We start from the raw sequence: 26,525 nt of genomic DNA on the forward strand, positions 1-26,525 counted from the left end.
TACATTCTGCACATCCGTTGATGTGGAACATTTACACGTATTGGTCGGAAACCACAGAAGTCCTTGTGTAGTATTTGGGATCACGCAGCGTCACAGTTTGTAATTCGCTCTGTTTACGGAGGATTCTTTTTCGAGGTGTGTATATCTGGACGCTGGTTTGGTATGCCGGGGAGCAGCCGGCCTAGAGCAAACATTCCACAGTTCCGCCCCGTTTACCGTAGTCACTTGGCTGTAAGAAGCTACAGGTGGAATCTCATGATGGCAAATAGCAATAGTCACTATATAAGAATAGTGAATGAGTTGCATGTATAGCTATTCTTCCATTTCTATTATTGGAATGACACCCTTGAATAGCAGAAATAAATTAACAACCGGACACAGAAGCGGCTGATAAATTAAATTCTCTGTGGTTACCTATACTGGCCAGTCAGCAAGCACAAGCTGTTTTATGGCAGTCTGTATCTAAGCCACAGGGAGAATGCAGCGAGGTGTAAACAATGGCTTCTAGTCTTGCAGTGCTACAGCAAAGACCCTACTCCTCTCTGTTATCAGCAGGGTCTGACTGGCCCACCAAGGGACAGAGGAATCCTGCTGAGCCCAGGCCCTGACGTAATGGGCCCCAGCCACAAATGGCCTCATGAAGTCGAGCGGAGTTTACTGTGCAGTTAAAGGGGACATGCACCCGTTTGTTTTTTATAGCCAGTGCTCGGTCCCGGTTATCAGGTTGGTCCCACTCGTGAGGGTGTGGGTCTCTACCACGTCTGAACCTACCCTAACAGCAGGAGCTTAGGATAATTAGGCCTTTAATTAAAGCTAGATGGTGTTTCTCAGGTAAGGCACCATTACCAACCTGACCGATTCCCCTTTTGACCCTATATGATTCCCCTTTTGACCCTCAAATTCTCTTTCTGCTGAGTTATTACATGGTTTTTCGTCCTTTCATTTATTAAAATTCTGCAGGTTGCCCTTGGAAACAGACTTTGGCTTACGTTTGTCGCGCGTGTGACCGACAGAGTTCTAACTAGGTAACACTCGCCATTATCATCTGATCTTTCTGGCAATAGGAAACCAAAAGTGTTTTTCCAGAAATCTAAAAATATCTTTACACATGAATATAGAACACAGGTGCTCGGCTCCTAACGATCCACCGAGCTCTGCTACACGTAGGGGTCATTCACACGTTGTTGTATCCCACTTCTTTTAGTAATTTTCATAAACTTTCGACGAAAATTGCTATGTTACTGTAACATCTGAATACTACTTAACAAGGCCTGCATTTCTGTGTTTCAATTCACGGTCAGCAAGCCAGGGACTGGCTGCTAAGTTTTAGCCTGGGGGGAGGCAAGCAAACGGCAATGGCCCAGGAGTAGCGACCCTTCCTAAACCTGCTTACTTTCACTTGCCGTATAAAGGCGGCAGAGGTAACTGGACTTCATATCCAGCCGCCCTTACAAGACGACGGCTGGTGGCGACCGTTTCATGTTGGGATCGCACACGCATGTACAATGAATGAGCTGTTGGTAACAGAGGTACCATGAACGAAAGACTATTGGTTTCTAAGCCTGTGACAACAAATTCTCCCCCCCCCACCTATATATTTTATGCAGGCTAGAAAACCCCTCCCCCTTATTATACATTATATATATATATATATGTATGTATATATATGTATGTGTGTGTGTATCCTAGAGTGTAAGCTCTTGCGAGCAGGGTCCTCACTCCTCTGGTTTGAATTGTAAGTTCGTTTTGTCCATATAAAATGTCTGATCTTGTCTGTACAATGTACCCCCAGGATTGTAAAGTGCTGCGGGAATATGTTGGCGCTGTATAAATAAAGATTATTATTATATGCAGGACAAAGCACCCCCCCCCCCCCACTCGGATACTGCTACGGCTTGTACATAGCGTACAGCGGGGTCGGTCACATGACAAAGTGGTATCGTCATCAAAGAACGCTGTGCAACTAGACTATTGGTCCCCCGGCAGCGCTATAAAATCTCTGAAAGCCTCAATAATCATGACTGGGACCAGAATGTATATGAGCGAGTGTAATCACATACTGACGTGACTACAATGCTAATACTTTTGGTCCCCACATAACCCCTGTAACTTTCATTGTTGCTTTGTGAAATCTCATCTACTTTTTGTTTTACATGCCTTATAGTCTTCTTCTAGGACTTTAAATGTTAGATGGAAAGTGGAGTTGTGTGACTATATAGATCAGGCATGGCATTCTCTAGGCACTGGTTGCCACTATATGTAGGTGCTGTTTGGCAATAATTAGGCACTGTGTGGGCAAAGTGTAGCAATTGTTGGCACTATATATTGCTGTATGTGTCTTGTTCTATGTGGATATCACTCCACTTATGGTGACTTGCCTATACTATGACATGCATTGAATAATTATTTGTGTAGATATTTAACAGGTGACCTGTGCAATTGCGCTGATTCTCTCAATTTATGACTCCTACGTTTTTATGGATTGTATCAAACCTTTATAAAGGGTAAAATAGTTTTTTAAATGATTGTGGTGTTTTTTTTGTTTACTTGTTTTACTCTAGACCTTACATAGGTTGATGCTAATAAGGTAAGACACTATGTGGGCTATGTGCCATCGGTATGGCTCCTTGTTAGCAAAAAATGGCACTGTGGCTAACCATGGCACTCTGTACTGTTTGGCACTATAGACGTACATTACTGTCCCCCTTTCTTTTTCTCATAAGGAGTTATGGATCTAATCCTATTTTTAAGTAGGCACACAGAACCCCACTTTCAGTAGAACACAGAACTATATAAAATTTTACCCGTAAGCTCGTGGAGACCCATGCACCTCTTTTGGTTACAGAAATATGGACAGTCCCTCTAAATTTAATCCGTTCTAAAATGCACACTTATTTGTTAGACGCCGGACACTACTTCCCTTGTAATTAGGGATGCACGATGCATCGAAACTTCGATACTGTGCATCCCCAAATGGTTCGATACCGTTATTTCATGTATTTCGATGCTAAGCTGTGCGGCCAAACAGCCCAGTATTGTAACCCATGAATGTATGGGAGCGGGGCTGCGGCTGTGTGATACATCCATTGCCCCGCTCCTGAGTCCTGACAAGTGCGCTCCGTCAGGATGATGCGATGCGGCCAGCGCTGCACTAATGAGCGGCGGCACTGAAGACCGAACATGGCGGACGCACACTGAAAAACATCCAGATGTTCTGTCTTCAGTGCTTGCGCCGCCACTCATTAGTGCAGCGCCGGCCGCATCACCTCATGCTGCCCGCGCTTAATGTCAGGAGCGGGGCAATGACTGTATTACACAGCAGCATCCCTTCTCTATAACTGCAGAGAACAGAGAAACCTCATCTCCGCCGCTATTCTCCTGAATGCTGCGATCAAAGCTGACCGCATCATTCAGAGGTAAATGAGAAGGGGGGATGCCCCTTGGATCGCATCACAGGAATCCCTGTGACGGGATTGAGGGACATACCATATATGGCCAGACAGCCCAGGGTCCATTGAAGGACCCCAGGGCTGTCTGACCATATTTCCTGTTGTCAGGGCATACTTGGGACATACCTAACAACTGCCTGCGTACACAGGCTAATGTACTGGTATATAGACATTAAAGTTTAAAAATAAAGTAAAGACATAAGGTAATATTAAATTTAAAAAAAATACACATACACCTTTTTTTACAATAGCCATTAAAATAAGTCTCAATACATAAAACATACACATTCGGTATTGGCGCGGCCGTAATCTGCACAACAATTTTTTTGCGTCACTTATGTGTACGCTGTAAAAAAAATAAAATAACGTCTTTCCCTTTCCATTAATAGTAATTAACCTTATCATGTACCTCACATACTAACCCGTTATGACTGAGAAACATGATGGGGTTAATTACTATTAATGTGAGGCGCATTCAAAATTCATCACACCACGCGCCTCACATCAGAAAATGGAAGAACTTTTTTTATTTTTTTATTACTGTTGGCAAAGTATTGTTTTGGTATCGAAATCGCAATAATACAAAGTATCGGTATCGAAGTCCAAATTCTGGTATCGTGACATCCCTTCCTCTGGGCTTGGAAGGTGCCAAAATATAATTTTGTAAAGTATGAACAGAATTTGTACATTTTACCAGATTTACAATGAACGACATTACAACGAACAACATAAAACACTTATTTTTGCTGATCTGGTTGGCTGGGTAGATGTCTTCTTTCTTCTTTGGCGCCCATTTAAATTAATGGGCGATCCACATAATGCACGGATAAGACGGCTCCTCCAGATGCTTCTTTTGTAGCAGCTTTCTCCGCTCTGGCTAATAGAGGGGGATCTCTGTTGGAACCCCCCCCCCTCCCTCTATTACATTAATATGCTCTAACAGCATATGCAAAGGGGACAACCTGTATGAAGAGAATGGCAGTTCTGTGATGAAGAAGCGGTCTTGAGTGAAGGGCTCTATTGCTAAAACCTCCACATTACATCAATGTCAGCAAATTTCCCCTATAATTTGCTCCAATTTCTAGCTAAATTACTAGAACGATGTGCAGCCACATACACAAGTGTCCTGATAATGAATACACATGCCCTCCAGCCTGGGCGTCATGTGTATTCAGAATCCTGACACTTCTGAATCTTTTCTGTGAGATTTCCAGCAAGGGAAACGTAATCTCGTTTACCTCGTAATCTCGCGAGATTACACGTGGCTTGCTGGAATCTCACAGAAAAGATTCAGAAGTGTCTGGATTCTGAATACATAAATAACGTCCAGGCTGGAGGTCATGTGTATTCATTATCAGGACACTTGTGTATGTGGCTGCACATCGTTCTAGTAAGAACACTATGTGCTGTGTAAATGAATGGAGAGGAGTGCATGACGCTGATTGGTCACGGATTCGTCAGCATCCTACACTTCTCTCCACAACACCCAGTTAGTAAAACAGGTAAACACGCCCAGTTAAAAACACAATACACGCCCAGTTGGACATACGAAAAAAAACACGCCCAGTTAAAAACACCATACACGCCCAGTTGGACATACGAAAAAAAACACGCCCAGTTGTCCATTTCAAAGCTCGTTTGCATAAATATAAAATTGCTCATAACTTGGCCAAAAATTAACGTTTTTAAAAAAAAAAAAAAAAAACGTTACTGTTATCTACATTGCAGCGCCGATCACATGCAATAGGAGATGGGGATTTGAGAATCTGGTGACAGAGCCTCTTTAAGCCCTACACACTTTTTGCGTAAATTGCGACACTTGATACGTTTGCGACATTTCTACGCCAGAAAATTGCCCTAGAACATTTAATAAATTCCCTCCAATATCTTTTTTTTTTATAAATAAAATGGGCTTTACTGTAACTGTAGTATACAGCTGTCCAATGCTTAGACCCTCATTCAACTTCAGGAAGGAAGTTTCATAGATGTCGTCATTGTGTACGTGTCCATGTTACCAAAACAAGGTTCGGTTATGTTCACGCGAAAATGAGATTACACAAATCTGCTGGTCACAAATAAAGGAAGTTTATTGCCCTCAATTGTTGAATCCGCTTCTTTCTATTCACAGAATACAGGCTGCTGTAGACCGCCTCAGGAAAGCAGCCAAATCTGAAGTCTATATTTCTGCCCTATTCAGCTCCTCTACTTTTTTGGGAGCAGTTTAGCTAATTGTTTGAAAATTTCTGATCAAGTAATTCCTTAATAGTTGGGAAGCTTCAGTATAAGATTTCTATTGTTTATAATCATTTTACTATATCTTTTTGCCACAAGTGAACACGGAGATGGTTCAATATCCTTTCACTGGGCCTTGTTTCTGAATTTCTCGACAATTTTTCTAAAACTTCTTGTTTTCCCCCAAAAAAATCTAAGTTAAGTTATCAGCTGGTTATAAAATGCCCTATAAAAGGATTTGTCCCATCCCGACAACCCCTTGCACTATACCCTATTATGGATGTCTGAATGGCCACCAACCAAACTGCTGTTTCTGGGGATGACAAACTCCTCCATTGGCGGCTATAATACGAAAGGGGCTGTTTTGTCATAAGACATCCCCATAACATATATTGTTAGTTAATTGGGTCCCAGTTTGTTACCCCTTCTGTCAGCCATAGTGGGGAGTTGCTAGTCCCTACAAAGAGCGGTTCTTGCTCAGGAGGACCTGGAAAATTGTGCATAAGTGCCTGTTCACATCACAGTTCGCTTTCCGTTCCTGGGTTTCGTCGGAGGTTTCTGTCGGGAGAACCCTGTAACGGAAAGTGAAACTGAAACCACACCTTCCGTTTCCGTCACCATTGATATCAAGGTTAGAAGGATAAATTTGCGTTTCGGTTTAGGCTGGGTTCACACAAGCACATTAACGTCCGTAATGGACGGACGTATTTCGGCCGGAAGTCCGGGACCGAACACAGTGCAGGGAGCCGGGCTCCTAGCATCATAGTTATGTACGACGCTAGGAGTCCCTGCCTCGCTGCAGGACAGCTGTCCCGTACTGTAATCATGTTTTCAGTACGGGACAGTAGTTCCACGGAGAGGCAGGGACTCCTAGCATCGTACATAACTATGATGCTAGGAGCCCGGCTCCCTGCAGTGTGTTCGGTCCGGGACTTCCGTCCGAAATACGTCCGTCCATTACGGACGGAAAATGCTCGTGTGAACCCTTGAAGGTTAATAAATGAACAATATTTTGAAATTGGCCTCTATACTGATATGTAATAAAATAAGCCTTCCAGTGACATTATGGTACTTATGTTATGTAGTCGTACCTTTTTTTAAAAGCGATGTACATCTTTTAAAAGAAATTATGTATATATTTTTTAATCCAATGTTTTAAGTCATCCTTTTTTTAAAATTGACTTCTAGACATTTTCTATCATTTGGTCTGAGGAGCGTCCGTCAGTTCAGCTAAACTGACCAGCCGGCTGAAAGCTGGTCCTGCGTGTGTCCGACACCCAGGATCCAGCTAATAATGATCACCTCGAAGTTCACAGCTATACCTTTCGGCTGAGTTCACACTGGGCGCATACACTGCGTAATAGCACGCGGCATATCTACCCTGTGCGCCGCAGGGGATTCCGTTCGAAAAAGCGCACCAAATTGTGGTTGTTTTTCGGCCGGAATGTGTTTGGCTGCAGCAGCGGTCAGATGGGATGAAGAATCATCCCAGGAGGATGAAACAGACTCGTAGGTAAGTTTAATATAGTTTTTGTTTTCTGAGTTGCGTTTTTTTTGCGGCAGGATCCCTGCGAACCTGCCGCAAAAAACGGAACTGCTGCTATTTAATGTGGGATTTACATCCCCATTGAATTCAATGGGGAAATCCTGCAAGAAATAGGTAGCGTTTACGTAAATACAATTGACATGCTGCGGAATAAAACTATGCAGTGCAGGTTGATTTCTGAGCGGTTTTTTTTCCGCTCCATGTGGATGACATTTGTTTTATCTCCTCCACTTGGCGGCTACTGCGTTTGCTGCGGATTTTCCGTTACAGAATCCGCAGTATTAACGCAACGTGTGAACTGGCCCTTCAAAAAAAAAAAAAAAGGTACTAAGTCAATTCAAAAGTTGTTCAAAAACACAAAGAAACATTGATTTATTAGAAAAAAAAATCCTTTCAAAGGTGTACATAGCCTTTAACCCCTTCCCTCTTTAGCCACTTTTGACCTTCCTGACCGAGCCTCATTTTTCAAATCTGACATGTTTCACTTTATGTGGTAATAACTCCGGAATGCTTTTACCTATCCAAGCGATTCTGAGATTGTTTTCTCGTGACACATTGGACTTTATGTTACTGGCAAAATTTGCTCGATATGTTCAGTATTTAATAGTAAAAAAATCCAAAATTTTGCGAAAAATTGCAAAAATTAGCATTTTTCTCAATTTAAATGTATCTGCTTGTAAGACAGGCAGTTATACCACACACTATTGTTGCTAATTAACATCCCCCATATGTCTACTTTAGATTGGCATCGTTTTTTGAACATCCTTTTATTTTTCTATGACGTTACAAGGCTTAGAACTTTAGCAGCAATTTCTCACGTTTTCATGAAAATTTCAAAAGGCTATTTTTACAGGGGCCAGTTCAGTTGTGAAGTGGCTTTGAGGGCCTTATATATTAGAAACCCCCAAAAAGTCACCCCATTTTAAAAACTTCACCCCTCAAAGTATTCAAAACAGCATTTAGAAAATGTCTTAACCCTTTACACATGTCACAGGAATTAAAGCAAAGTAGAGGTGAAATTTACAAAATCTCATATTTTTTTTCAGAAATAAATTTTTAGTACAATTTTTTTTATAACACAGAAGGTTTTACCAGAGAAATGCAACTCAATATTTGTTGCCCAGTTTCTGCAGTTTTATGAAATATCCCACATGTGGCCGTAGCGTGCTACTGGACTGAAGCACCGGCCTCCAAAGCAAAGGAGCACCTGGTGGATTTTGGGGCCTTATTTTTGTTAGAATAAATTTTAGGCATCATGTCAGGTTTGAAGGGCTCTTGCGGTGCCAAAACAGTCAAAATCCCCCAAAAGTGACCCCATCTGGGAAACTATACACCTCAAGGAAATTATCTAGGGGTATAGTGAGCATTTTGACCGCACAGGTTTTTTACAGAAATTATTGGAAGTAGGCCGTGAAAATTAAAATCAACATTTCTTCAAAGAAAATTTAGGTTTAGCGATTTTTTTTTTTTCTCATTTCCACAAGGACTGAAGGAGAAAAAGCACCGTAAAATTTGTAAACCAATCTCTCCCGAGTAAAACAATACCCATCATGTGGTAATAAACAGCTGTTTGGAGACACGGCAGGGCTGAGAAGGGAAAGAGCGCTATTTGGCTTTTGGAGCTCAAGTTTAGCAGGAATGGTTTGCGAAGGCCATGTCACATTTATGAAGTCCCTGAGGAGACAAAACAGTGGAACCCCCCCACAAGTGACCCCATTTTGGAGACTACACCCATTGAGGAAATTATCTAGGGGTATAGTGAGCGATTTGACCCCACAGGTTTTTTGCAGAAATTATTGGAAGTAGGCCCTGAAAATAAAAATCAACATTTTTTCAAAGAAAATGTAGGTTTAGCTTATTTTTACTAATTTCCACAAGGACTGAAGGAGAAAAAGCACCACAAAATTTGTAAAGGAATTTCTCCCGAGTAAAACAATGCCCCACATGTGGTAATAAACGGCTGTTTGGAGACACGGCTTGGCTTAGAAGGGAAAGAGCGCTATTTGGCTTTTGGAGATCACATTGAGCAGGAATGGTTTGCGGCGGCCATGTCACATTTGCAAAGCCCCTGAGGGGACAAAACAATGAAAACGCCCAAAAAGTGACACCATTTAGGAAACTACACCTCTTGAGGAATTCATCTAGGGGCGTAGTGAGCATTTTGACCCCACAGATATTTCATAGAATTTATTAGAATTGGGCAGTGAAAATAAAAACAATCCTTTTTCTTCAATAAGACGTAGCTTTAGCGCAAATTTTTTCATTTTCGCAACAAATAAAGGAAAAAAAAGAACCCAACATTTGTAAAGCAATTTCTACCGAGTACGGCAATACCCCATATGTGGTCATAAACTGCTGTTTGGGCACACGGCAGGGCTCAGAAGGGAAGGACCGCCATTTGGAGTGCAGATGTTGCTGGATTGGTTTCTGGGCGCCTGTGGGCCCAAAACAGTGGAAACCCCCCAGAAGTGACCCAATTTTGGAAACTACACCCCTCAATGCATTTACCTAGGGGTGTAGTGAGCATGTTAACCCTGCAGGTGTTTTGTAGAAATTAGTGTGAACTCGATGTTGCAGAGTGAAAATGGGATTTTTTTCCACAGATATGTGGACAATATGTGGTGCCCAGCTTGTGCCACCATAACAAGACAGCTCTCTAATTATTATGCTGGGTTTCCTGGTTTTAGAAACACCCTACATTTGGCCCTAATCTTTTGCCTGGACATTCGACCAGGCTCAGGAGTGAAAGCGTACCATGTAAAATTGAGGCCTAATTTGGCGATTTACAAAGTATTGGTTCACAACTGCAGAGGCTCAGATGTGAAATAATAAAAATAAACCCCTGGGAAGTGACCCCATTATTGAAACTGCACCCCTCAAGGCATTTATTAAGGGGTGTAGTGAGCATTTTCACCCCACATGTCTTTTCCATAAATGAATGCGCTGTGGATGGTGCAAATTAAAAATTTATATTTTTCCCTAGATATGCCATTCAGTGGCAAATGTCGTGCCCAGCTTGTGCCACTGGAGACACACACCCCAAAAATTGCTAAAAGGGTTCTCCCGGGTATGACGGTGCCATATATGTGGAAGGAAACTGCTGTTTGGGGACGCTGTAGGGTTCAGATGGGAGGAAATGCCATTTGGCTTTTGGAGCGTGGATTTTGCTTGGTAGTAGTTTTGTTTGGAGTCTTACTAATGTTTCCGTTTATAATGTGGGGCATATGTAAGCCGGGCGGAGTATATAAGGGGCATAGTCAGGTGGTATAATAATGGGGTAAAAAAAACCAATAAAATAATCCATAGATGTGTGTTAGGCCTCATTTACACGAGCGTATTATACGCGCGTGCGACGCGCGTGCTTTTCACGCGTGTCGTACGCACCTATAATAGTCTATGGGGCTGTTTAGACGATGCGTGAATTTTGCGCTGCGTGAGTGCGTTGCGTAAAACTCACGACATGTTCTATATTCTTGCGTTTTTCACGCAACACGCACCCATTGACTTCAATGGGTGCGTGAAAACAACGCATGCCACACGGACGGTCCTGCGTTGCATGCGCGAAAATCACGCAAGAGCTGTCAAACTCCTGAATGTAAACAGAAAAGCACCACGTGCTTTTCGGTTTACAAACATCCAAACGGAGTGTCAAATTCGAGATGAGCGCACCGAACTTCACCGGGTTCGGCCAAACTCGTTTTGACCGAAACCGGTAAAAAATGTTCGGGTACGCGACGTCAGGAGACAGTCACTGTCCACGGTGCTGAAAGCGTTAAACTGGTTCAGCACCATGGACAGTGACTTCCGCTCCGAAAATCCATGAACCTGTAAAAAAAAAAAGACGTTCTGACTTACCGATAACTCCGGTCCGACCTCCCGGGATGACAGTTTAGTCCAAGTGACAGCTGCAGCCAATCACAGGCTGCAGCGGTCTCATGGACTGCGGCGTCATCCTGGGAGGTGGGGCCGGATGACAAGAGAGGGACGCGTCACCAAGGCAACGGCCGGGAGCCCGGACTGGGGGAAGCAGGAAGTTCTTGGTAAGTATGAAATTTTTTTTTTATTCACAGGTTGGTGTATATTGTGTTCGGCATTCACTGTCGAGGGTGCTGAAAGCGTTACTGCCGATCAGTTAGCTCTTTCAGCACCTTGGACAGTGACGGGCGTCGACTAGCCTCATCTCTATGATGGCGGCTGCGTGAAAATCACGCAGCCGCGCATCATACACGGATGACACACGGAGCTGCCAAGTGCCTTTTGCGCGCGCAAAACGCAGCGTTTTTTGCGCGCGCAAAACGCACACGCTCGTGTAAATGAGGCCTTACGCTGTGAGGCAATCCTTTCTGCACAGGCCGGTGTCGCACTGATATATGGCGTCCTTTATTATCCCCCTTTTGATCCACACTCTGCGACTTTTGTAGTTTGGGGAATTTTGCTAGGAAGTGTTGTCCTGGTATAATACGGGCACCGTCGCTTCCAGCGGATATGTTTGGGCCCTCCCTTTCCTGGTTCCCTAATTTTAGGTCCTTGATAAATCGCCTCTTCAAACAGAAGAAATGTTCCCCTCTGGCACAACTGCATATTTTTTTATTTCCTGACTTATTGGAGCCATAACTGATTTTATTTTTCAGACGTAGCGGTATGAGGGCTGGTTTGTTGCGGGACGAGCTGTAGTTATTATTGGTACCATTTTGGGGTACATGCGACTTTTTGTTCACCTTTTATCCTATTTTTTGGGATGCCAGGTAAACAAAAAAACGCAATTCTGGCACAGCTTTTTTCGTTTTTTTTTATACAGCGTTCACCATGCGTTATAAATTACATGTTAACTTTATTCTGCAGGTCCGTACGATTCTGGCTACCTAATTTATAGCACTTTTTATGTTTTACAACTTTTTGCACAATAAAATTACTTTTGTAAAAAGAATGTATTTTTTCTGTCGCCAAGTTGTGAGAACCATCACTTTGAATTTTTTTGTCGACGGAGGTGTATGAGGGCTTGTTTTTTGCGGGACGAGCTATAGTTTTTATAGGTACCATTTTTGGATACGTGCGACTTTTTGATCACTTTTTATTCTAACATTTGTAGGGCAAAGTGACTAAAAAACAGAAACTATGGTAACGTTTTTTACGTTTTTTTTTTTACGCTGTTCACCGCGTGCAATAAATAATATAATATTTTGATACCTCAGGTCGTTACGGTCGCGGCGATACCAAATACATATGGTTTATTATTTTTCAATAATAAAGGACTTGATAAGAGTAAAAGGGGGATTGTGTTTTATTTGATTACTTGAAACTTTTATTGTTTTCAAACTTTTATTATTTGCACTTTTTTTTTTTTTTACACTTTTTTTATACTTTTTTTTACACTTTTTCTCAAGTCCCACTAGGGGACTTGAAGGTCCAACGGTCAGATTTTTTTTTTTCTAATACATTGCACTACCTATGTAGTGCAATGTATTAGATCTGTCAGTCATTCACTGACAGCAAGCCGATTAGGCTTCGCCTCCCGGCGGGGCCTGAATCGGCTTCCGTAATGGCAGAGCAGGAGACCATTGTGTCTCCTGTTGCCATAACAGCAGTCGCCAGTCCTGATTGCCTGTCAGGGCTGGCGATCTGCTAGTAACCGCTACGATGCAGCAATCGCTTTCGATTGCTGCATCGAAGGGGTTAATGGCAGGGATCGGAGCTAGCTCCGGTTCCTGCCGTTACAGGTGGATGTCAGCTGTACAGTACAGCTGACTTCCACCGCTGATGACGCCGGATCAGCTCCTGACCCGGCGCCATCTTGCCGGCTGCTACGGAAGCTGATCAGGCTCCGCTGCCGGGCGGATCTTGACCGGCTTCGGTGCTAGGCAGACCGGGAGGCCAGTATTAGGCCTCCGGTTGCCATTGCAGCCACAGGAACCCCGGCAATTTCATTACTGGGGTTCCGATGAGCTGCAAACACCTTAAGTGCAGCGATCGCGTTTGAGCGCTGCACTTAAGGGGTTAATGGCGGGGATCGAAGCTAATTTCGGTCCCCGCCGTTACAGCCGGATGTCAGCTGTAAGATACAGCTGAGATCCGGTGATGATGGCACCGGCTCAGCTTCTGAGCCGGTCCCAAACATTCGGCGTACATGTACGGCAAGATGCGGGAAGTCAATGCTTTCCATGACGTACATGTACGGCAAATGTCGGGAAGGGGTTAAGGGAGGCCTGTTGCAATATTTCACTTAAGAATAGTGGGGCTCCCTGGTTGCCCCATTCTAATGGACTAAGGCAGTTCGCTTTGGGCCCATTGCTCCCTCTTTGCATGCACAGACCTGGGAAGCGAGGCCTAGGGTTGACCATATATTACTTGCAGATCCCCTTTAACAGGACCATATTGGAAGAAAGTAAAATTTCTTTTAATGCGAAACACAAATAAAAAAAAAAAAATTTGGTGAGGGGGTTGCATGAATATGCTTAAAAATAAATGATTAAATGAAATTGAAGTTGTCAAATTGACCACTAGATGTCAGCACAGAAGAACCTACTTATAAAAGCATCTTACTTTCCAACTGCTGTGCAGATCAATTGTAATCCATTATGTATTGCCTGTATTAACATGCCTTCCTGTTGTTTTTTTGTGTTCTAGCACCAGCAGACATTCATAAATCAGCTGAGGGAGATAACCGGAATTAATGATCTTCAAGTACTTCAGCAAGCACTTAAAGTAAGTATTACTATTCCCTAAACTTCAGATATCAGACACTGGGAGAGATTCACGAGGCAAAGTGCACCAGGCTTGTGCCAACATAGTACATGGGATGTGCTCCATTTATGTTGTGTTTTAGACACTTGTACGACTCCCTTGACCGTTCTGAAAGTGTCTCTAGAAAAAGAGGCGTGGCTAAGATGAGAAAAATGACGATTTGTCTTTTTTTTTTTTTGCCCCAAAATATTGCTGTAATGTATATCAGTCATGAGATGCGGCTAGGAAGATAAAAAATTAACAGTTAATAAATGAAGCGTTTAACATGTGTAGCGCGTTGCACCCAATGTATCATTCTTCATGCGCTGCGGATAAATTTGCTGCAGTTAATGCCTGCCTAGTTTTTTGTTGTCGAAAAAAAATGACGTCCTGAGTGGGAATTTGCTTGAAACCCCCCTCTTGAGACAAAATGGAGAGTCCCTCTGTAAGAGCATCTTCTCAGGCGGACCCAGCCCGCCCAAGCATTACATGGATGGGCGTTCATGTGGATGGCTGGCATGTAATACCACATTTTTCTGCATTAGTGTTATGCTGCATAACATTGCACAGGAGTTGTAATTCCATATATTATTTTTTTTATTATATATATATATATATATGTGTAACTGCTCTTTACATTTTTTATTTGCTCTTAGGCTGGCAGTTTTGTCCTTGATATTGATCCGGTGATGTATTTCTTCTTGAGTTCCTTTGCAGGACCTCGTCTAATGGTAGTAATGTTTGTGTAATGAGGGCTGCAGAGAAGAGGGAGGAGGTCAGGGCAGCTCCTACAACTTGGCAGCAATGCATCGTAATAGACATGTGAACAATGCAGGGTGTGGAGGGAATGGATGAATATTCGATTTCTATCTGCGTCTCCTAAAAATGAAGATAAATGTCTTGTCGATTCGCTTAGATCTTCTTGAAATTGCAGCGTGAATTGTATCACTTCTTTTAGGGAGTAAAATATATACATTACTATTTAAAGGGGATCTCCGAGAGACAGACCCCTAATTTTAAAGGTCTCTATCTCCATAACAGATTACGTTTAAGGGGTCTTCTACTGGAGGAAGTGTTGCCTGGTTTAGGAAACTTCTTTTATAATACCCTATTAGGCTGTGTTCACACAGAGTTTTTTGCAGGAGGAAAATTCCTCCTGCAAAAACTGCTCCAGACTGTTTTTGCACAGTGGTTTGACAAAAACTCGTCAAAACACTCGTCAAGGTTTTTTTTCCCTCTTTCTGACTGATTGAAATGGGGTTTTGGAGGCGGAAACCGCCTCAAGATGTGTCATGACGCTTGTTTTTACCGCAACGCGTTTTTTTTACTCGTGGTAAAAAACTCGTCCAACTCCCATTGAAATCGATGGGGCTATGTTCACACGGAGTATTTTGCAGGAGGAATATCTGCCTCAAAATTCAGTTTGGAAGTTTGAGGCAGATTTTCCTCTCCCTGCACGCCGATTTTCGCCGAGTTTTTCGCCTGCGGCCATTGAGCTTTCTCTGCCTCCCATTGGAGTCAATGGGAGGTCAGAGGCGGAAACGCCCGAAGATAGGGAAGGTCGCTTCTTTTTCCCGCGAGTCAGTTTTACTGCTCGCGGGAAAAAGACGCCGACGCCTCCCATTGAAATCAATGCGAGGCGTTTTCGGGCCGTTTTTGGCGAGTTTTGTGACGCGGTTTCCGCGTCAAGAAACTCGTCCAAATACTCCGTGTGAACATAGCCTTAGGGAATTCTGAGTTAAAGGAGTTTTCCGACGGCCCCAAGTACTAATGAAAAAAAAACTTGACGCATAAAACAAAAGCGCTTGTTTTCTCCTTCCACAAGGAGCAATGATTGGTTATGTCTGGGACGAGTGATGATCGCTTGTCCTCATGCTTTTGCATCATAATGTCAGCAGGACGTCTCCATGTACATGGGAGATGTGCTGCCGGCAAAGAGAATATTTCTTGCTGCATAGAAGATGTGATCAACCACAGAACGCGCGGTTCCCTGTTAATCGGCTGATTGTGGTCCTGTTTGCACAGGGCAATGATCGGGAACGAGTGTTCATAAGAACACTAGTTTGCCCGATCGGACCGGGTAAAAGGGCCTTTGGTTTACCAGAGTTCTGTCAGAGGTGGTAACGCCGATATAAAGGCCTGGCATGCTATGAAATCAGTCCTGGGCGTATTTCACGACCTAGCATCAAACTCGGATCCGTTGAGCAGCAGCTAAGGACGTAAGTGGCGCTGTCAGCCAACGAGTGAGGGTATGTTCACACGCTTAGCAAAAACCGGCTGAAAATACAGAGCTGTTTTCAAGGGATAACAGCTCCTGATTTTCAGACGTTTTTTTAAGCCACTCGCCATTTTCGCTGCGTTTTTTACGGCCGTTTTTGGAGCGGTTTTCAATAGTCAAGGAAAAACTTCTCCAAAAACGTCCCAAGAAGTGACGTGCACTTCTTTTTCGTGGGTGTCCTTTTACGCACCGTATTTTAACGGCGCGTGAAATTACACCTCGTGGGAACAGAACACCGTAAAACCCATTGGAAGCAATGGGCAGATGTTTGTAGGCGTATTAGGGGCGTTTTTTCAGGCGTAATTCGAGTCGTATAACGCCCGAATTACGTCTGAAAACTGTGCGTGTGAACATATCCTTATTGCCATCCATCACATTCCTCTGCCCGTCCTCCGGAATAAGTCCGCCCCTACTCCGCATTGATAGGCTGAGCTCCCGATGCTTCGTTGCTGATGATTGAGCCAGGACTTAGAAGGTGGCTGGCTTAGGACACGTTTAGTAGCGGTGCTTTTTATGACCTGTTCGATGACTCACAAACACCAAGGGGAGTAGGCGGCAGCCGGAAGTCACGTGTGATTGTGTTGGCGCATCAGGATGCAGAAGACTATAGAGAGTGCGGGATCGTGTGACCATATTATGATCTCCCGTTTAGGAGAAAAATTGTAAATACAACTAAATTAGAAGGCATGTTTAAATGTATGTATAGACTTGATAAGCAAATGTTAATGTTCTGCTGATGTCCCCTTTAATAGAGGGGGGGGGGAATCCCCGCTCGGGATCCCAATCTCTTAACCAAAGTGGGGAGCGGTTGTGTGTGTCTCTGGAGGACCCTTCTTGTCGGTGTATTAGGTCTTAATTCACACAAGAGTGTCCATTTTGCGTCTGAAAAAAAACGGACTATTTTTCATGCATTTGTCTGTCCGTGTTGCGTCAGTATTGCTTCCGCCTGTCATAAGTTTCTGAATTTCTTTAGTAACTAATCCATGAAAATCTGAGCGCACACGGATGTCGTCCGCGTTCTCTGTTTTTTTTTCACGCGCACGCAGACTTTACTATGGGGAGTCTGGTTCGCAAAAAAGGACCAGAGTAGGACATGCTGTGGGTTCCTCGTAACAGTCGTTCCGTGGAAGAAAAAAATAAAAATGCTGCATAAAACAAGGCCCCATACAGCCACCTGAACGAAAGAATATTAGTCATTGTATATAATTTCTTTGCGCCTTGAATATAGACCAAAGTGATTTTCGCCTTTTTTTTTCCATTTATTTATTTTTTACTCCACATTTACGGTCGTGTGGATGTATAATATGTACAGTTTTCTATGCAAGCTATGCGCAATAAAACGTTTTAATACTAAATGAGCACTTTTTTCTATAAAAAAAAAATTACCGAACGTTTAATTTATTTTTTTTTAAAATTTTATAATTATTATTATTATTTTTTTTTTTAATCCCCATCTTAAATTTTCCTTTTATTTTTCGAATGTGTTAGCATACTCCCGTACCCAAACACATTATCCTCTGTCATTGACACAGACTGCTGTTTTATGAAACAAGTAAGGGGGGGGGGGGGTTTACACAGGACGATTATCGGGCAGAACGCTAGTAGAACGCTCGTTGCTGGTCGTATCGCTTACAAAAAGTGAGATTCTTGTGTAAACAGGGAGACGCGCTGCCGACATGATGATGTATTAGGACGAGCAATCGGGGTAACGACCTTTCGTCTCCATCCATAGCTCCTTGTGACGGGAGTAAGCGAGCGCCGATCAACGATGTCTTGTTGATCGGCGCTCGCTGCATCGGCCGAGTGTTGGTCGGTGTAAAAGTGGCTTAACTCTTTAAGATGAACCTAACTCATTGGGGGACATTTATCAGGTTCACGTCACTAAAGTGATGTAAAAAAGTCCCAAACATTGGCGTATGTTTGTTTTGCTCTAAAAAGGTGACATATTTTTTTTTTTTCTTCACCTCTACACTTTATATGGTTTCCTTTTTATTTTCCAGGATAGCAATGGAAATTTGGAGTTAGCTGTCGCATTTCTCACAGCAAACAATGCCAAGCTCCCTCAGCCGGAAGAAGCAAGCTACTATCAGACCGCGATCCCCAACAATGACCGATATATCAGCGTGGGCAGCCAGGCAGACACAAGTAGGTGGCTCCTCCTTCACCTGTCCTACTGCGTCAGTCTCCAACCTATCGCTCTCCAAGTACAACTCCCAACATGCTCCGAATTGGAGACCTCTGTCCTACAGCAATGATTGTTGATATTTTACATGCATATTAATGTACGGTAGTTATCAATTCTTTCCATCGGGAGTAGCACGATAGCCCTCGTCCCTCACCCCTCGATTAACACAACTTGACTTTTTCGTGCTTCGCCCACACCGGGCAAACATTTTTCTTGATTATAACATTCTCACAATCGCCATTATAGCTTCCTAATTCCACATTACTGGCTGCTTTACGCAAGAAGCTATGAATAACCTGAGGAACTTAAAGGAGTTTTCCCACTAAGATAAAGGTAGCTAATGGATTACAACATCCAAATATATTTCTGTTTGTAGTTTAAAGCATTTTTTGGAAAACCGCTTTTTCTGTAGTTATTTCATTACTTTGTTCTCCACGCCTCAGTTTTGTTTGTAAGATCAGTTGCCGCTGGTAATGTCCACCAGCGGCACTTACGTGGTCACACATGCGTCGTTCTACATCTCTCTCCTATTGTCCCTACACTGATCCATGCCGGTCATCTCCTTTGCACCTGAGTGAGCCATGGACCTCCGGGTTTCCTCTGCCTTGCACATGCACTGTAGCTGTCACATTGCAACTTGCAGCGCTCCCAACCGTGGAAACGTCCCAGTGAGGAAATTTCTATGGTTATTTGCCCATTCGTAATGTCCAAGTAATACTTATTATAGATATCCAATGTTGCATGGGGATTGTGGGAGAGTGGCAGGAAGTCTGGGTAGGAGCACAGCCCGCCAACATTTCACCATTTCACAGAAACGGTCTGGGACTTAGACCATCCCATGTGGACAATGTGAAAAAGAAAAACCATTCCATTTGCCATACAGCTCCTGCTTTTTTGACTAAAGGATACAGTTTTTAACATAATTTTTTGTCTATGACATGGTTATTAAGATTCTATATAAAATGTTGACTGACGACGAAATCTGCGTTGCTTATCTTGTACTGATTTTGAGTTACAGCAGTTTTTTATATTCCAGAGCTGCATTCACAAATCTGTTTAGAAACTGTCAATGTCCTTGTTGTAGACTTAAGCCTTTCCCTCTGCAGCCAGTTTTCATTTTTTTTTCATTTTTGTTTTTCCTCTCCCCTTCCAAAACCCATAACTTTATTTTTCGGTCGCTATAGCCGCATAAGGGCTTGTTTTTTGCGGAACAAGTTGTAGTTTTTCATGTCACCGTTTATTTACCATTTTACGTCCTGGGAAAGTGGGAAAAATTTCTTGGTGGGGTGGAATGGAAAATCTAGTGATTCCTCTAGTGTTTTTTTGGGGTTTTGTTTTTACCGCGTTCACCGTGCGATCAAAATGACAAGTTAACTTTATTCTGTCGGTCAATACAATTACGACTATACCAAATTTATTTAGCTTTATAAATTTAGTTTTGTGTCGCCATATTCTGAGAGCCATAACTTTTTTTTTTTTTTTTTTCCTATGGATTTGTGTGATGTGAGGGCTTGGTTTTTTTGCAGGTTGAGCTGTAGATTTTATTGGCGCCATTTTGGGGTACATAACTTTTTTGATCACTTTTTATTACATTTTTCTGTGAGCGATGAGGGGACCAAAAAAAATGCAATTTTAGGTTTGATTTTCTTTAAAATGAAAACGCGTTCACGGTGCGTGTTAAATAATTTCATATTGTAATAGTTTGGACTTTAACGGATGTACCAGTAATTTTTTTTTATTTTTTTTTTTGGGGTTTTTTTTTTTTGCTTTTCTTTTGAGGGAATTTTAATAATTTTTTTTTTTTTAAAGAACTTTAAATTTTTGTTCTATATATCATTGGATTGCTTGCACTATATACTGCAATACTAATGTATTGCAGTATATCGTGATTTTTACAGGCTCCTGTTAAGCCCTGCCTCTGGCCATGTCTATAAGCCAGTACATTAGGTAAAATCACCCGTAATTACGGGCCCATTCGTTTCTATGGCCGACTGACACCTTCCCGTATATTTACTGGAAGGTGTCCGTGTCGTAGAAACTTGCCGAAAAAAATAGGACTTGTCCTATTTTTATTTTTTTATTTTACGGACGGTGCGCCCATACTTTATAATGGGAGCACGGCCCGTAAACAAAGGACCACTGTCTGCGGGTTGTAATTATGGGCACTGTCGTGTTCATGGTGCCTGTAATAGTCTGTGTACACAGGCAGTTGTTAGGGTATACCCAAGTATGCCCTAACAGAACACAATGGTCAGATAGCACTTGGTTCTTCACTGGCCCCAAAGTTGTCTGCTCATATAAGGTGTGGGCCTCGATCGCATCCCTGTGATTCCCTGTGATGTGGTCAAAATATGGCCCTCCCTCACTAATCCGTTTGAATGCTGCAATCCACATAGATCGCAACATTCAAACGGTTTACATGGAGATCGGAGCTTACTTTGGTCTCTGCCGTTACAGCGTGTGTGCGGCTGTGGACTACAGCAGTTGCCCCGTTTTTGTTCGTACGGGCACGCTTTCTATGCTGGCGCGATCAGCAGGACGTGTATACTAGTCTAGATGAGGTAACCTCCTGCTGCTCATGACGAGCATGCTTGTCGTGTGTCGGCAACCAGTTAAAGAGAAAAATCTTATCGTTTTGTATCTACAGTTCCTATTCAGACTTGTGTCTCCATGGTAACAGACTGAAAAGAGATGGTGGATAAGCTGATCCTGCGTTCATAATTCCTTACATCTGTCATATACTCCTTGCTAATCTACCAAATGTGTGTTCAGGAAAAGTATGGAACAGATGAAGTATCCGACTACATAGGGTTTGTTGTCTGTTACCAAGGAGACTGGTCTGCATAGGAGCTGTAGACCAATGAAAATAGATTTTTAATGAAGACTGCAAAGTTGCTTTATTTTACATTTTCGATGCATTGGAGAATTTGAAATGGTTGATTATGATGGCGGACATAACCTTTGAATGATCAACTTAAAGTGGAAGAGCGTTTCAAAACACCTTGTTTGGAGAATCTGGATGCCAACAGGCGCCACCTTTTTTCTAGAGTCCTGAATGACATAGGATGTATCAATAGGTAACTAGGCAGATTATAGCGTTCAGGAGTTTTTGTTTTTTAGGGGAGAAACGTTTTGGCGATCACTCACCTTTCCTAGAAATATATTTTTCGTTTTTTTTTTTTTCCTACAACTTTGATAGCCGAGGACGAATGAAGGACATATTTATGGCGATTATTTGTTTATAGGGGAAAGGATTAAGTTCTTATCTCTTAGCGACATTATCTTGTGAGGCACTACTTCATGGTACTTGTGTCCCTAATTAGACTCTAACGAGCGCTCTTCATTCCGATTTATCCAGGCTGTTTACTGCTCCAAGGCTTGGGAACCTTCTCTGTACGAGACAATGTGTCCGCCTGACAGTCCATCCTGCTCATGTATATACCGTATCATTGACATCTGCCTCAACCAGAGATTTAACAGGCTGCAACGTGCATTCCCGTACATGTTTTTCTAAATTAACTATGCGAGTCAGACCGCACCGCTCTATAATTGGGAACACCGTGAACCAGTTGTACCATACGAGCTGTTACTTGTTCTCGGGATACACACATCATAAATATAGTACAGACGTAATATTACGATCTCCCGGATAGTCACCGGTAGGTTTTCTGTTTTTATTTAAGGTGCATCCTCATCGCAGGCAACCCATTTAATATGCAGGCTCCGGTTCCCAAAGTTGCTGTTTACTGATCGTTTCCCCTGCAAGATAAATGTAGTATTACATGGCAGCTATTCAGATGAATGTATAAAATATGGATAGCATGGTTCTGCCAGAGCTCATAGAGAGGGGTCCCCGAGAGGATGATTCCCCCCCCCTCCCTCTTTTTGACATCCATATACCCCAATAGGTCATATGAACACGGGTTGCCTGTGACTGTAATTTTATTGGCCTATCTTTAGAATAGGCCGTCAGCATCTGATTGATGGCGGTCAAACTCCTGGCACCTTTCGATCAGCTGTATAAAGCGAGCGCCGCTTGTCTTTCCTTGTTTAGTCAGGCACAGTGTCGCACATGTGGCGGTGCCTGGTACTGCAGCGTAGTTCCTTAAACTTGAGTGGGAATGAGCTGCTCGTATGCTGCAGTACCAGGCAAGGCCGTAACCAAATGTGCAACGCTGTGACCTGGATAAAAAATGATGGGAAGGGAGTGCCACGGCCCCTGCGAACAGCTGATCGGTGGGGGTACCGAAAGTTGGAACTGCCACCAATCAGATATTAATGGTCCATCCTGGTTGTCCCCCAGCTTTCCTGGACTCCTAGACCCTGCCTATTTATACAGCGATTCAATGTCCCATCCAATATTGCCATTTATGGAAATCTGGAAGACAATTGTAGCAGTGAAATTGGCTAATGTTCGTTTTTCAGGATGTAAACAAGAAAGTTCTTTGACTGCTAGCCGAGATCTTAAAATGGTGAGGAATTTAAAAGTTGCAGAACTTTTTATTATACTGCGTTTAAAGGGGTTGTCTGCTCTGGACCATCCCTACTTGTTAAAAGGGTCCCCTGACAATAACCAGATCACTGGTTTCCCCTTTGCTGGGATCTCCAGCAATCAGCTGTTATCTGTAGGGAAACCTGTCAGTAAGTGCTCAGTTTCCTTGCAGTGCCCCCGCATGGGAAACAAAGTATTACACAGTTCCCATTCATATCAGTGGGTTGTCTGTGTAATGCACGACTCAACAGATTCTCCAGAGCGAGAGACTCTTTGTAACTGCTCTCCAGTCTGGCCAAAAGATGAGGATCCCAAATAGAGGACCCCCTCTATTATCTCAGAATTCCCTAATGGTGTATGCGAAAATTTGTTTTCCCGAACTAGACAAACCCTTTTAAGCTTTACTTACATATAACCCAAAAAGTTCTATTTAGGTATATAAATTTCTAGAATCCAGATTGAGGAATATAGCCTGATCAGAAAACTTGCGCCACATGCTGCCAATACATGAAAGGTGAGGCGTGACTGACCTGAACTTTTTCCAGCCAGACCACTTTCTTGCATCTGAACCAAATGACTTCCTTACAACCTAATTACCTAAATCACAAGCCACTTTTTTTTTTTTTTTTCCATAAAACTAATAAAAGGGGGTTCCACACCTTTTGGCCTTTTCTTTCTACTCGACCAAAACTGAACTGGACGTCTTATGATATTCATTTTTTATTTTTTTTTCTGGTCTCTCCATACATGCCTAGTGAAACATAGGGACGCAGAAGTGTTTTAATGTTCTTGCATATAATAAAGTGTTCACATGACCAGGTTGTTATCTACAGTCATGCAGATGGTAAACTACCACTTAATTGGCTAATAAGAAGCTCCACTAGACACATAATCTACCCACGCCCTCCTAATCTAGTCCATATTACAGCAGCACTTCTATTTCTCCTCATGTAACCACTAATTTGCCTTTTAAAATAGAATAATGGTGTTTCTATCTGCCGTCTGGACTGTAGAAATCACCAACTGCAGGCAGTAGCTAATGCTGGCATCAAATAGATGTGATCTGGTGATACCTCCCTATCAGAAGCTTTAGTTATAGATCATCCCATTGTAAGAAGAATGTTGCAGAGATACAGATGCAGGTCCAAGGCACAGGAGAGGAGAGGCTGCAGACTGCCTTCTTGCAGCAGCACGCAGCATGTTACAGGCAGTATGCAAACTACATGCCACTGTAGGGAGAGGCAGAAATGTCTGGTTGGCAATAGACTTATATCAACTATGGGAAATGATTCTGTGACTACAGCAGAACACAAAGGTCTACTCATTCTGCGCAAGCGTATTCTACTGATCTTTTATTAGTCGGAACCTTCAAGAGACTATAATGGCATCTGACATTTACAAGGGCAGTTTGAGCTGTGTGTGCACATACAGAAGTATAAAATAGAAAAAACGTATTATGGGGCAGTTCATTATATACATAATATAATATCTTCATAATATATACCGCACCGCTGTATACTGTATTGTATGGCTGGAACTAAATGCTGTATCCATTGTTAGATGTGATTGACCTAACTGGGGATGATAAAGATGACCTGCAGAGAGCCATCGCCCTGAGTCTGGAGGAGTCAAGCAGGACGTTCAGAGAGACGGGAATTACCGATGAGGAACAAGCCATCAGCAGGTCTGTTAATAGTTCACCGCTTGCCTCAGCGTTGTTGTGATTTCACTCCCTTGCTCATCTTGTGTTACGTGTCGCTGAATTTCTAGTGAATTAATAGGCTGCTTATCGGAAGCCTGTTTCAGCCTCCGAGATGGTGGACACTTGTGTGTTGAAATCGGGGGCAATTTGAAGACGTTTTATCTTGTGTCCTGCTGAGGTGCTGTTTATCATGTCAAGGTCATCAACAAACTTGTCAAATAATTTTTCAATTTATAGCCTGCAGGTATCACTGTTTCCACTGCTGTATAAGGAGAGATGTAGTCGTCGACAAATGCTTTGTGTAGACAGCAATTGCAACAGTGACATCTGGAGGCTAAAATGAGGTACTGCAACACTTGCGTAATAAAACTGGGGAAGCACATCATTAAAATTTATAAGCTTTCTAACTAAAAGGGTTTTCTGGGAATTTAAAAAAAAAATATTGGGGGGGACGGGGACTATCCCAAAATATCTCTCTCTAATATCTAAATGTTTCCTTTTTTTTTTTTTTTTCGTTAAGTCTCTGGTCGGTCCCCCGCTGCTCCTTGCGTTCCTCAAGGCAGTGTCCATAGTGACAACACATCAAGTGACCGCAGCAGCTAGGGATTAGCCTGAGCCGTGAATTTCTTTCCATAGTGATTCACCCCTAGGACACTGATTGGCCACTATTTTTTATTTTATTTATTTTTACCAGTTTTACTCTCTTGTTTTGGGACTTGGTGTCGCCAAAATGGTGTATTTTACTTTGTTTGCCAATATATTGCGTTTATTTTGATGGAGTTTAGGATATTTTGGGTCAGGATTAGGGTTGATCTATCCATTTGGTCATTTAGAGCTGATGTATCAAATAATACCCAGTCTTGTACACTAACAGGAACTTTGGGATCACGGCAGTAATACAGTATAGGTCACTCACTGACTACGGTGTATACATTGATCGCGAAGACAGAAGCACAGACAACCAAGTCTCCAATTATTCCTCCACAGGAGCAATTCCTTCATATGCTTCTCTGCCTTAGGTCTTATTCAGACGAACGTGTAATCGTCCGTGTGACGGCCATTGAATCATTTAGGTCCGTGTGACGGCCGTTGTTTCAATGGACCCTGTTAAGGGTCCGTGAGAAAATAGGACATGTCCTATTTTTTTCACGCTTCACGCATCCCTCCACAGACGCTAGTCTATGGGGGATGCGTGATATCGCGTCCCGCAACGCAGAGCACGGATGCATCTCGGACGTGAAAAACGGCAGTTTTTTACGTCCGAGATGCGCAACGCCCGTCTGAATCCCTAAGTATTCCCTAAGATTAGCTAAGGATCGAGCCAAACCTTCAAGGAGCACCTCGGTCTAAAACGCTGAGAACCACTGAACCAGACCTAATGCACGGTGTGTTCCTGTTTAGGGTCCTAGAAGCCAGCATCGCTGAGAACAAGGCCAGTTTGAAACGGACACACACCGAGGTTTGGAGCGACTCTCCTAATCCTTACGACAGAAAGCGGCAGGAAAACTGTCCAGTGGGGTTGAAGAATGTGGGGAACACCTGCTGGTTCAGTGCAGTCATCCAGGTAAGGCTTATATTTTTTGGTCTTCGTGCAGATAAATAGGTTATAATCCGGCATAATGTTTCATATCATATATTTTTTAATTTTTTTTTATTGTAAATCCGTGAAAATCTTGTAGGATTTTTAGGTAGTTCTAAGATTTGGCACAACGCAGTAGTACTGAGCTTAACCGTATTTTAGTGGGCACCAAATTCTGCCTGAAATGCTGATTATGGGGTTGCAATGAAGTAGGCGCTGTACACCTATGCACCACACCACCTCTCGGACAGTCAGAAATAATAACAGGGTTGGCGTTTTCTAGCCCCTTTGACCCATTAGAAGGGGTTTCTACTGCAATCGACATTAGGGCGCTTCATGTGA

At 42.8% G+C, this 26,525-nt stretch overlaps 1 protein-coding gene across 3 annotated transcripts in view; it reads left to right on the top strand.

Annotated features, from left to right (window-relative positions):
- The window catches only part of USP25 (ubiquitin specific peptidase 25), a 111,962-nt gene that overhangs the window by 16,586 nt on the left and 68,851 nt on the right, over positions 1-26,525 (top strand). For all 3 annotated transcript variants that reach the window (XM_075854500.1, XM_075854501.1, XM_075854502.1), the window contains exons 2-5: positions 13,852-13,929; positions 18,226-18,370; positions 24,463-24,586; positions 26,006-26,168. In XM_075854500.1, the coding sequence (XP_075710615.1) occupies positions 13,852-13,929; positions 18,226-18,370; positions 24,463-24,586; positions 26,006-26,168 (510 nt within the window). The remainder of the gene's footprint in view (positions 1-13,851; positions 13,930-18,225; positions 18,371-24,462; positions 24,587-26,005; positions 26,169-26,525) is intronic.

This window comes from Rhinoderma darwinii, chromosome 2, assembly GCF_050947455.1.
Source record: "Rhinoderma darwinii isolate aRhiDar2 chromosome 2, aRhiDar2.hap1, whole genome shotgun sequence".
Classification (NCBI taxonomy): domain Eukaryota; kingdom Metazoa; phylum Chordata; class Amphibia; order Anura; family Rhinodermatidae; genus Rhinoderma; species Rhinoderma darwinii.